Genomic DNA, 13,393 nt, shown 5'->3' with positions numbered 1-13,393 from the left:
AAATAACCAAAATGCTCAGAAACTGATGCACAGATAAACAAAATGTGTTATCCATGCTAAGTTGCTTCAGTCGTGTCCGACTCTGTGCAACCCCATAGACGGCAGCCCACCAGGCTCCTCCGTCCCTGGGATTCTCCAGGCAACAACACTGGAGTGGGTTGCCATGTCCTTCTCCAATGCATGAAAGTGAAAAGTGAAAGGGAAGTCATTCAGTCGTGTCCGACTCTTCGCGACCCCATGGAGTGCAGCCCACCAGGCTCCTCCGTCCATGGGATTTGCCAAGCAAGAGTACCAGAGTGGGGTGCCATTGCCTTCTCCAGGTGTTATCCATACAAAAGAATATTGCTGCCGCTGATGCTAAGTAGCTTCAGTCATGTCCAACTCTGTGCGACCCCATGGACTGCAGCCTACCAGGCTCCTCCATCCATGCGATTTTCCAGGCAAGAGTACTGGAGTGGGTTGCCATTGCCTTCTCCGATGTTACAAGTTGATGAACCTTATAAACAGTATGCTAAGAGTAAGAATCCAGTCAAAAGAGACCACATATACAATTTCATTTATATGGAATTTCTAAACTAGGCAAATCTATAAAGAAGGCAAATTAAAGTGCAGGGGTGCAAATGATACTGAGGTGTCTTTTGGGAGAGATTAAAATATTCTAAAATTAGATCATGGTGATGGTCACATAACTCTTTGATTTTGATAAAAATCATTGAATTGTACACTTAAACAAGGATCATTTCATGGTATGTAAATTAGGCTTCAAAAACTATTTTAAAATCTAATGAACTAATCTGGGATTTTGTGTGTGTGTGTGTGTGTCATATAGCTCAGCTTTACTTCAGAAATTGAATTCACTACTGATCCCAATGCGGGGGAAATCAAGTTTTTTAAAAGAATAATTTGCAAGCAAGTTATAAGGGTCTTTCTTATTGCACTGGATAAACAGTTTACATTCATATCTGAGAAAAAGAAACTAAGAATCTGTTAGTTCTCCTCTGGCCTAACCATATCCAAGGTCACGCACACAGCACATTGCGGACGATGTGGAAGGCTACAAGGGGCGCATAAGGTTACTCTATTGGTCCAGAAAGATTTGCAACTCATTTTCTTACATCTTAAAAAAATTCATGAAGTACAGAATCATTAAAGTAAATTCTGTGTGTACAAAGAATACTAGTACTGTCCTCGAATACTATGACATCTCATAAGAAGAAATGTAGTAGCCTTCTATATTTTCATCAATTCTTCCCCTGCTTTTAGGTAACAGCTAGGGCAGCCCTACCTCACAACCTTGAGAAAGTAAGGTCAAGGGTAAAACAGAGACCTGAAGAGTCAGGTGTCAGCTTCAAATTTCTTTCTTTTTCTAGTTTTAGTGAGATAATAATTGACAAATGACATAAGTTGAAGGTATACAACTTAATGATCTGATTTATGTATATATTGCAAAATGATTAGTACAATAAGTGTAGTTAACATTAATCTCCACACATAGCTACATTTTTTTCTTGTGGTGAGAACGTTTAAGCTCTTAAACAACTTTAAAATATACAATGCAGTATTGTTAACTACATTCACCATATTGTACATGATGTCCCCCAAATTTCTATTATAACTAGAAGTTTGTAACTTTTGACCACTTTCATCCAACTCCCCTACCCTCCACCCCCCTCAAATTTCAAAATAGACTCTTGAAACTCCCAGCAGAGAGAAGAGTTTGGGGAAACTCAGAGAATTTATGGGGTAAAACTCTAGGTTTGAAGAATGCACAATGCTGTAAGGGCCAACTGTCCCCTACACATGCGCCTTTGCAGGTTTAGGGCCAAGTCAATGGAAGTAGGTTACATTTCTGTGTGAGGATGAGCTTTCCAACTATAAGTGCTCTTTCAAAAGACAGAGACGACTCATCAGGATGGTTAAAGTAAGAAATGCATATTTGGTTGAGTCAGTAGAAGACCAAATCTGAATGTCCATAAGCCTTTTAAAAGTTCAAGCCCCAGAGTCTCAGCCCTGGAGATTCCAAGTGTGCAGGTATCAAGGGGAGCATGGTCAACTGCTTTGTGGTCATTGTTTTTCTTGGTCTTGTTTTGTGCTTTAGATTCTTCACTTGATTTTGTGATCATCAGTAACGTTTGGGGCACACGGGGTTAGGCCAGATCAGTGATATTCAACCAAGGGTGACTTTGTCCCCAAGGGAACATGTGACAATGTCTGGCATCCAGTTGATAGAGGCCAGGGATGCTGCTAAACATCCTATAATGCACAGGATAGTCCCCTCAACAAAGAAATACTAGGTCCCAAATGTCCATAATACTGAGGTTGGGATAATTCTGGGGTAGAAAACCTTTCTGGGATCTTCTCTAACCCTGAGATTATAGGATTCAAATGATTAGTATAACCACCTATGTGTATTATGTTTATGTATAGATGACCCACCTTTGGGATTAGGGCCTTATGTTGATCTAAATTGTACATACTTCGCTCCATATATCTCAAGCGTACGCCTGCCTCACAAGGCTTCTGTCTCTCTCTGGCCTTCACTTACGGCCCTCACTACATCTAAGTTAAGTGAACCACAGAAATAAGTTTTGCAAATGTCACCAGCACAGATTTACAGCTGGATAGGAACAGAGCATCAGATGCAAAGTACTCAAAATCAGAGTTAAGATTTTTAAAGGTCCTACCAGGAATGAATAAACTGGTGTCTCCATTTGTTGGTACTTATTTCATCAGCACTGGCAAAATTGTCAGTGGGGTAGAGGGTATATTTTGGAGAATTCCCCCTTCTCTGCACTTCCCTCTTGCAACCAGCAGTTTCATGTTCTTTCTCCTTTTGCCCTGCAGCAAAATCAGCACTTGAAAAAGGGTCTACAGTATATATTCCCATTAAGGAACTGATGAATCTTCCTAGACAGAAATTTTGTGCCCTTGTGGGGAATGAACAAGTGGCTTCTAACATTTGTTGAATGGAGGCACCATGGACGAGTAGAATGAGCAAGGGTTTTGCTCACCTACCACATTCAAGGTTCAAACTCCAGGTCTGTCCTCTACATTTGTAGGTCATGAGAAAATCACTTCAGCTCTGCAGCACTCAGCATCTTCATCAGGAAATTGAGGATAACAACATCTAATTTGCAATGTTGTGGTCAGGGTTAGATAATATCTATAATGAGCCCCAGGAAGGCAGAATTTGTGTCTGTTTGCCTCTGTTTACTGTTTATGTCATCACTAGAATAGTCGGACCCACAGTAGGAGCTCAAAAAAATGTCTCTTGAATGAATGTGTGAAATGGTAGCCATTACTGCTGAGAGGCTGCTTTGTGCCAAGCTGGCCTATGGTATCTCCTCCTTTCAAGGGCAAGAAAGTGGAGCTAGATACATGAGCCTGATTTCCTGGGATCACTGATTTTTCATCCTTGTTAACCATTCCAGGGCAAAGAAGGAGCCTTTATGGTGCGAGATTCCAGGACTCCAGGGACATACACAGTGTCCGTTTTCACCAAGGCCATCGTAAGGTATGGTGCTAACTCAGCAAAGTGGGGAGAGATGGTACTGAGCTGGGTGATCAACAAGCCACACACAGCAATGTCAGACAGTGGATGAGGTAGAGGGGTCCTTAGAAATAGTGCATCGTCCCTGATCCCTCTGAGAAAACCAAGGCCAGGGAGATTAGCAACATAGCTGAACTCACCTAACTGGAAAATGACAGAGCTGGGCCTGGATGCCAGGTTCTTGCCCCAGTTAGCAACCTTGAGTGCAGCGCTCTAATGAAATAAAATATCTAGTCCTGTATTTAATATGTTTATAATTTAATCCAAAGAATAACAAAAACAATACTTTGAAAGCAAGAAAAAATGAATTCTAGTTCTGGCTCTGCTAATAAAACTACCCCCCATTTATTGAGTCCTTACTATGTGCAAGAACCTTATAGGTCATTTCCAACCATAATAAGCCCCAAAGGCAGGTACTACTATGCTCCTTTCACACATAGAGCTGATGGCCCCTTCTGAGGCAACACCAGAGGTAAATCTGCCCTCATGTTCCAGCTGGCTGACTGCAAGACCCTCACCGCTGGTCTATGCTCCTCAGACGCAGTCTCCTCTGTAAAACTGTCTAGAAGCTTAGCCAGGTCACAAATTCTTTTCTATCTAGAAAGTCAGTAAGAACTAAGCAGTGTGGCAATGACCAAAGTCCAGTAAGAGAAAAGTAATTTTTAAGGTGTCCTCAGGGAACAAACACTTTAGAGAAGGAAATGGCAATCCACTCCAATATTCTTGCCTGGGAAATCCTACCGACAGAGGAGCCTGCAGGCTATAGACCATGGGGTCGCAAAGAGTAGGACATGATTGAGCATCACGCATAGTGCAGGGAATACTTGCTGGAGGATGAAGGACTGCAGCAAGACTTGAAGCAAGAGCAGGGTGTAGCCAGGTGGTGAAGAGGAAGGGTCTGTCCAAGGTTGAGAAAGAAGGCAATGCCCATCTCCAAGGGGCCATGCCTCTGCCATAGCTGGGGGACCAGGGACTCCAAAAGGATGATGGGAAAAGAATGAGAAATAAAGTCTGTGTTGGGAGTCCCTCAGCCCAGCCCAGATTCAGCGGTTCATTAGGAAGGCTCAGGACTCAGGATATGATGGTACTCAAGGCTAAGACTTTTTACAGTGAAAGTATATAAAGCAAAAGCAGCACAAGGGAAAGGCACGTGGGGCAAAACCCAAAGAAAGCCAAATGCACGCTTCCAAGAGTCCTCTCCTAGTAGACCACACAGGATGTGCTTAATTCCTCCAGCAACAAGTGCCATAACAGGGTGAAATGGTGTCACCAGGGAAGCTCACGAGACACTCAGCACCCAAAGTTTTCACTGGTGGCTGGTCATGTAGGTACCCTCTGCGTGGCATGTAGCAAAATTCCAGACTCCCAGAAGAAAAGCAAACGCTGAGCATAAACCTCATTGTTTATGTTTAGGCACATCCTTACCAGTTAGAGAATGGTGGAAGCCCTTTTGAAACCCAAGTTCTCGGAAGCCAACCAAGTGGCAACCTGGCAAGCAGATCTTTTATGAATGGCTTAACTCTGCTATGCAAAGTCAAATACGTACAAATGGGCTGAGATGCTTTCTGAACGTATGCTGATGATTAGTTAAATCCACACAGCGGAGAAGGCAAACATACCCTCCCATGGGGGATGGATACAAGACCTTCCCCCATTTTGTGGCTTGGGGAGAAACATCACCAGTCCATCATGGGACCAATCATAACTGGGTCCAGGCGCACCCTCAGAATCTTCCTTCATACACCACTCAGGGCCAACCTGTCAAGACTGACATAAAAGTTAAAATATATCTGCCATGCTTGTGAGAGGGTAAAAAGCAAAGCTTCTAGGATACTGCTACCAGTAGATACTTCTGTGTCCAAACATTGCTTCTTAGTAATCACTGCATGTCTCATTTGTTTAAGTGAGAACAACCCCTGTATAAAGCATTATCACATCAAAGAAACAAATGACAACCCCAAGCGATATTACGTGGCTGAAAAGTATGTGTTTGATTCCATCCCTCTCCTCATCAATTATCACCAGCACAACGGAGGAGGTGAGTTCTCAGGACAAGGCCAGAGGGGGGCCCTTGCAGGGGTACATGGAGAAAAGTGACAAACACCCATCATTCCAGACAAACCAACTATAAAGAGTAATGATTTATACCAATACCAAAGGATGCCAAATATTTGTGCTGTTTTTTTAATTTTATTTTTTAACTTTACAATATTGTATTGGTTTTGCCATATATCAACATGAATCCACCACAGGTATACATGTGTTCCCCATCCTGAACCCTCCTCCCTCCTCCCTCCCCATACCATCCCTCTGGGTCATCCCAGTGCACCAGCCCCAAGCATCCAGTATCGTGCATCGAACCTGGACTGGCGACTTGTTTCATACATGATATTATACATGTTTCAATGCCATTCTCCCAAATCATCCCACCCTCTCCCTCTCCCACAGAGTCCAAAAGACTGTTCTATATATCAGTGTCTCTTTTGCTGTCTCGTATACAGGGTTTTTGTTACCATCTTTCTAAATTCCATATATATGCGTTAGTATTCTGTATTGGTGTTTTTCTTTCTGGCTTACTTCACTCTGTATAATAGGCTCCAGTTTCATCCACCTCATTAGAACTGATTGAAATGTATTCTTTTTAATGGCTGAGTAATACTCCATTGTGTATATGTACCACAGCTTTCTTATCCATTCATCTGCTGATGGACATATAGGTTGCTTCCATGTCCTGGCTATTATAAACAGTGCTGCGATGAACACTGGGGCACACGTGTCTCTTTCAATTCTGGTTTCCTCAGTGTGTATGCCCAGCAGTAGGATTGCTGGGTCATAAGGCAGTATACTTTCCATTAGCAAATTTTGCTGCTGGAACCATGAGATTTCACCAACCACCTACCCACTTGAGATATTACAGGTCCTCTCAGGGAAGGTGTAATATCAGTGATTGTGGCTTTGGAATTTGTTTTCCAGAATAAAAATAGCTCTTGCATTGAATTACACTTTTTTCTTCCTGGTGATTTGACTCAGATGGTTGCTTCAGTAAAGCTCTAACAACTGCCTTTCACTTTTTAATCAACCCAGGCCTGGTCACTAGACTCCGGTATCCAGTTTGCTCCTGGAGGCAGAAAGCCCCCGTCACCGCAGGGCTGAGATACGGTAAGAGTGCATTTGGGAATGGTATTCATTTGCACTAACTCACATAAAGGTCTGGGGCAAATTGTGAATGGACTTCCCCAGACTTAAAATGATCATTAAACAAGTATATCTGGAGATGTATCTCGAGATGGTATACACAAATGAACATTTACAATGTGTGTAAAATAAATAGATAGATAGACAGATGCACTTTTATCTAGGTCATATCAATGAAGTGTTTGCTGGCCACCTACTCTGTACAGAGCATTCCACTAATGCCGTGAGAAACCAATGGTATACCACTGTGTTCTGGCCTATCTTCTAGAACTTCTGTATCATCTAGTTTATTGGCTATCAGTCCATTGCAGGTGCTATAAGCTAGCAGCATCCAGAAGTGTGTGTCCGCATAGCAGTGTTAAAAATTTTTGAATGCTTTTAGGCAGGGTATACATCTCCAGGGCCATGGGCCTTACTTTTCCTTCCTTCCCTATGAAACCACTTCACCTCCTTGTACTTTCTGCCTGGAATCTGAAGGCATTTGGGGATGCCAACATACCCTGATCCAAACCGTGCTGGCTGAGGAGAAGGCTGATGTAACTTTCATGTTGTATCTTTTATGTTGCTGGTCCTCAAACTTCGGTGGGCATTCAAGTTACCTAGGATGCTTATGAAAAGTATTGACTCCCGGCCCCAACCCAGCACTTACCAAAACACAATCCCTGACAGTTGGGTCCTGGAGTTGCATTTTCAGCAAGTCCCCTGGGTGATTCTGACACCAGGGGCTAGAGGGTGATACTTTGAGAAATGTCGCCATGGGCTCCTCATCTGTAACCAGCACCATGTCTGCACACTGTGGGTGCTTGGTACTGTTTCCTGTTGAGTCTCTGCCTCAAAAAGGTAGAAAGTGAACTGTTTATGGTACTAGACCAAACGTCAGGAGAGGATAGTGTTCCTCAGCCTCCTGACAAAAATAAAGTAACTCTAATACCTGTAGAATCCTAATGTGTTCATGCTGGGTGGAAGCCCAGGGAGTATTTTATGAACCCATTCATTTCTGTCAGCATGGAAGTTGAGATTCAGATTCCTCTTATTCATTTATTGAGCATTTGTTGAGAGCCTACCTCGTGCTAGACCATGTGCTGGCCTGCACCTCTGTACCACTCCTCCTGGAATCTACTACCTTACCTCTGCCAAGGCCTAACAAGTGCTGTCCACAAAATGGATGCTCTTGATGGATAAATGAATGAATGAATGACCAATTCAAATAAAACTTGCTCTACATGAAAAATGACAATAACAATTTTCAATCGGGTACAGGAAATGATGGGGACCTTAGAACCCTTTCATTGACTTTAATATCTCGACGAATGCCATCCTCCTTCCTCTTTCCATGTAATCGTCCCCACACACATTTTTTCATGGTTTTCAGTGCATATTCTATGTTATTATTTGGGAAAGAAGACAATTTTACCTATCTATAGTTCTAAGTATGAGGGCTTATACCATTTGCCATCTTTGAGCTACATTAACAATAGTCTAACATTCTATATAGAGCAGTATAGTTCCCTGGTGGTCCTATACCTCGTATCTACTGCTTGCCAACTCTGGAAAACCCTCTCTTTCTCTTCCAGGGAAATGGGTGATTGATCCCTCGGAGCTCACTTTTGTGCAGGAGATTGGCAGTGGGCAGTTTGGGTTGGTGCACCTTGGCTACTGGCTCAACAAGGACAAGGTGGCCATCAAAACCATTCAAGAAGGGGCTATGTCAGAAGAGGACTTCATTGAGGAGGCTGAAGTCATGATGTGAGTGGCCAAAACAAGAGTACACAGAGAGCACTGTGATCTTTAAATGCCATTCTAATGTCGTCTTATGCCACCTCCCTGCCCAAGTCCAGCGATGGCTTCCTATGGCATGGAGAATAACACCAAGCTCCTCATTGTGGTCTAGAAGGCCTGCCATGGTCTGGCCCTGCCCACTCCTTAATTTCATCTCCTACCCATCTCTCCTCTGGTTCCATGCATGCCAGTCACACTGACCTTTGTTGTCCTCACACACACCAGCTGAGTCCGTGCCATTCTTCAGCTCAATGAGACATTTTTGTTTGAGGGAGGGAGTGTATTTTGGGAAACTGAATTTAGACCATCTCGACTCTTGCCATTTTTCTCCAGGAAACTCTCTCACCCCAAACTAGTCCAGCTCTATGGAGTATGCCTGGAACAGGCCCCCATCTGCCTGGTGTTTGAATTCATGGAACACGGCTGCCTGTCAGATTACCTGCGTAGCCAGAGGGGGCTCTTTGCTGCGGAGACCCTGCTGGGCATGTGTCTGGACGTATGTGAGGGCATGGCCTACCTGGAAGAGGCGTGTGTCATCCACAGAGACTTGGTAAGAGGATGCAGGGCAAAACCTTATAAGTTCAGGGTGAAGGGGCATGTGCCAATGAAATGCAGAACTACCAACACTGGGAACGCAAGAATCAATAAAAAGGCACAAGCTTTCTTCCTTCCCGTTGCAACTTCTTCTTTCCTCCACCCACTGTGGGAGGTCCTCATGGGACTCAGTTCTGGGCTCTATTCCCAGCCCCACCTCTAACTTTCACTCTCTGAGTTGGAGTTTACATTCTTCCAAAATGAAGCTAACAGCGGCTCCTTCTTAACCTCTCTATGCCTCCACATCCTCTTGGTAAAATGAGAGAAGCTGACAAGTACATGCTTTCTTAAAATGTTATCCAAGCATCTATCAGAATCACATTGGAGTGATCCTAGAACCAACCTCAGAATTTCTGGTGGTTGAGGCTCAGGAATATTCATTTTAACATGTCCACTCCATGGAATTTGCAGGCACATTAGAATTTAAGACTCACTGGATCTTTTATCAGTAAGGGATCTTCAAATCCAACACTCTGTGATGTGAATTAGGGACCATGTCATCTCCCTATTGAGGAATAGTTTTAAGAGAATTAGCAACCTCAATACATTCTCACTTTAGTCAAATGGATGACAGCTTCTTCATACCATCCCTAAGGTTAACATTGGGTTGCACTGGAGCTTATAATTGGTTACACAACACCATGGATTTCTTTTTGATTAGGATCCCAGGAATGAAGATGAAAGATGAGATTTACTCACCCAGATAAAAAGACCTTACGCATTCAGTTTCCATCATGCACTAGTGATGCTTAATTAACATTTGTGAAGCTCCTTATTGCTCCCATATAAGCAAAGCACTGTGATTATAGGAGACTCCATAATTACTGATTACTCACCAAGTTTTCTTTTTCCTTTTGTTTGCCTGTCTCTGCTCCAGGCTGCCCGGAATTGTTTAGTTGGGGAAAACCAAGTTATCAAGGTGTCCGACTTTGGGATGACAAGGTAATTTAGGGATATGGTAGCAGCAAAGTCTCAGGAATGGGACGCAGGCCCCCAGGACACTCGGACCATCTCTCTCCTCTCTCTTCCCAGGTTCGTCCTTGATGACCAATACACCAGTTCCACAGGCACCAAATTCCCAGTGAAGTGGGCATCTCCGGAAGTCTTCTCCTTCAGTCGCTACAGCAGCAAGTCAGATGTGTGGTCATTTGGTAAGTATCATTCTGGCCCCACACCCATATAACCTGGGACTGTATGCCAGCTGTTTTATTTGTCCAATTGCTGGGATGGTAAGGGCATCCCAGTGAGAGTCTACAGACTCATTATTGTATTTATTCTTGGTTATTTTTGAAATGGGGGTAAAAATTAAAAAACAGGATACTGATGACAGCTGCTGTGAGATCAAGAGATGGAGGAGTCAGAAGATTAGAATATGAGTTCCTGGAGGGCAGGGAGCATGTTTTTTTCCCAACATTATATTTATTCCCACATTTAACCCTCAGTAAGTATATTACCCATTCATTCAACAATGATTTTTTTGAGCATCTACTACATGCCAGGGGCTAATCTGGGTACTCACAAAGTATTGTTACATAGGATAGAAAAGACTCCGGGAGCCAAATTTTAAGGAGAGATAACAGTCATGTAAACAAGCTATGTGTGTAAAGTCAAGTCAGGGAGTAGTAAGCAAGTGCTATGAATAAAACAAAGCAGTAATGGGGCAAAGAGAGACTATAATGGAGGGAGGGTCTGTATTAAATAGCAGGATCCATCCAGGAAAGCCTCTTCAGAGAGGACTCTCAGTGACTGTTGAGCAGAGAGCTCAATGATGAGAGGAAGATGTCTCCATTTGAAGATCCAGGAAACAGGCTCTCTAACAAAGGCAGCAACAAGTGCCAAAGTTTGGTGTGTCCAAAGAAAAGGGAGTACTGACTTAGCAGGAGAAACATAGGCAATGAAATTGGCTGGCCATGGTAGGAATTCAATTTCTCATAAGTGCAAATGGGCATGAATGAAAGAATGAATGATGCCCGTGTGACAAAGAGCACTAAATGTTCTTGCTGGAAGTGTCATATCTTTGTAAATCATAGCCTGTGCATATTAAAGTGTGCACAAAACTATCCTGGACAACGTCTTTGATCTGGAGTGTAAGAAGGACTCTACTTTGGACAGGAATGGTTTGGAGTTTGATGTTGCCATTCTATATGAAGGGAAGATTTGCCAAGTATATTGACTAGTAGTAGAAACCAGGGAGAAGACTAATTAAATCCCTTAGGAAAAGAACTAATTAGTCTTCTTCAGTACTTTAGAATGTCCATTTCCAACAGCCAAGTGGTATGTTTATTTTGAGTCCTTCTAAATTGTTCCTTGGACTTCTCAAGTGGCTCAGTGGTAAAGAATACATCTGTCAATGCAGAAGACGGAGGTTTGAGCCCTGGGTCAGTAAGATCTCCTGGAGAAGGGAATGGCAACCCACTACAGTATTCTTGCCTGGGAAATCCCATGGACAGAGGAGCCTGGCAGGCTATAGTCCACAGGGTCACAAAAGAGACAGATACGACTTAGCTACTAAACCACAACAACAACAAAAATTGTTCCTTAAAGCAGTTCCTCTGTTCAACAGGCCTAGTTATGACTTTGATAATCAAACGAAGGTACAGAATGAACTCAGAAGAAATAAAACTGCACTAGAGCAACCTCAGATCCTCTTTTCCCAGTGCATACAACTAGGAAGGGTGTGGCCACTCCCCATGGGTACAGCTGGTCACGTTGCACCAAGCCAGCTGTTCCATAAAGAAACGTTTGCAGCCGTGGTCATTTCGTCACATTCACCCCCTGACTCGGAATGCTGTTTATCCTGCCACAGGTTGTCAGCCTAGGACTTTGCTGCTGCATCTTATAATTAGAGGACTGAGCTTAAAGTCTGTCCCTTCCTAGGATGTGTCATCTGAAGTGTCCAAAGATGAGACTAACTGATGGAAGCAGAATAGGAAGGGGGAGAAAACTAGGGTGACAGCCCTGAGAAACAGAAATGTGGATGGAGAAGAGCTCGCTGCCTGCCTCAAGGCCATTGGGCTTTGTCTTGCATTTTAAGGTTTTTGCCCTAATGAACTACTCTATTTTAAACAAGTCAACAAACCTCTTCGGGGCCTTACTCACTTCCTCACTGCATCACAAGGTTTGCATAAAAGCAATTGTTTTCCAGCCAGCTTTGAGCAGCAAACCCCCATTTTCCAAAGAAATCTCACTAGAAATCCTGGCATCTTGGGGTGTTAAATAGGCTTATTTACTGAATTTTCCCAAACTCCTGAGGCACCTCTGAGGCTCCCTCAGAAATTCTCTTCCAGTTGTCTGGACTGGGCCCCAGGATCTGCCATTGGAACAAATTTCTGAGATGATTTTTCAAGACTTCAGACGCTTGAGGGATCATATTTTGCAAAATTCTTCCCTTAAGTTCTCTGGATTCTGTTTTGAAAACTACTGGATTAGGTGACCTGCAAGCTCTGTTCCCACTCTGACATCCAATGACCAGATATAAAGTTGGGTGTAACATTCCTACTGAGGGCAGAAAAGAAAAAGTTATTAAATCAGAGGTCAAAAATAGACAACCTGAAGAGTTTTGCTCGGTTAACACAGTATTTTTTAATCAAATTGAGTTTATATTTTAAAACTACCAATTTATGATTTATCTTTTAAAATAAATCAGAAAAATGTGGCAATCCTGAGCCCTCATTCCCAACTGCCTTATTCTTGTTGGAGCTAAATCACAGCTGTCCCTTTGGGGACAGAACTTTGACTTCTGGTTTTCCACAGTCCTCACTAGTCCCTGTTACACAAACTTCATTTACTCCATCCACCTACATCATATGTAGACATTTGAGTTTACATCCCCTGAAACTTTAGTTGAAGCATTTGAGTTAGATATTACAAAGGGCTGAGCTTGAACTTTCTTTCTTCAGTTGGGAAATCTCAGAAATAGTACAGGCCTAATAAGCCTTAGGTGGTTTGACATTATACTTTCTGGTGGTAGAGACTTGAATTTTAACGTCAAAGAGTCTGTGATTTCTAGATGTGAGTTTGTTTGTTATTTATGAACTTTATCACTACCTGTTTTGATTCACTATTTCTCATAGGTGTGCTGATGTGGGAAGTCTTCAGTGAAGGCAAAATCCCATACGAAAACCGAAGCAACTCAGAGGTGGTAGAAGACATCACCACTGGATTTCGGTTATACAAGCCCCGACTGGCCTCCCAGCATATCTACCAGATCATGAATCATTGCTGGAAAGAGGTCAGTAAAGGAAGTGGTTCCCCCTTCTCCCTCCCCCACATTAT

The 13,393-nt window shown here is 43.0% G+C and overlaps 1 protein-coding gene across 1 annotated transcript in view; it reads left to right on the top strand.

Annotated features, from left to right (window-relative positions):
• The window catches only part of ITK (IL2 inducible T cell kinase), a 62,344-nt gene that overhangs the window by 45,118 nt on the left and 3,833 nt on the right, over positions 1-13,393 (top strand). Inside the window, exons 9-16 of the mRNA XM_027545826.1 lie at positions 3,432-3,514; positions 5,455-5,588; positions 6,635-6,709; positions 8,320-8,491; positions 8,858-9,074; positions 9,996-10,060; positions 10,151-10,269; positions 13,192-13,349. Coding sequence (XP_027401627.1) covers positions 3,432-3,514; positions 5,455-5,588; positions 6,635-6,709; positions 8,320-8,491; positions 8,858-9,074; positions 9,996-10,060; positions 10,151-10,269; positions 13,192-13,349 — 1,023 coding nt within the window. The remainder of the gene's footprint in view (positions 1-3,431; positions 3,515-5,454; positions 5,589-6,634; positions 6,710-8,319; positions 8,492-8,857; positions 9,075-9,995; positions 10,061-10,150; positions 10,270-13,191; positions 13,350-13,393) is intronic.

Source organism: Bos indicus x Bos taurus, chromosome 7 (assembly GCF_003369695.1).
Source record: "Bos indicus x Bos taurus breed Angus x Brahman F1 hybrid chromosome 7, Bos_hybrid_MaternalHap_v2.0, whole genome shotgun sequence".
NCBI lineage: Eukaryota > Metazoa > Chordata > Mammalia > Artiodactyla > Bovidae > Bos > Bos indicus x Bos taurus.
The sequence above is the reverse complement of the archived record's forward strand: the minus strand, read 5'-3'. Positions and strand labels throughout refer to the sequence as shown.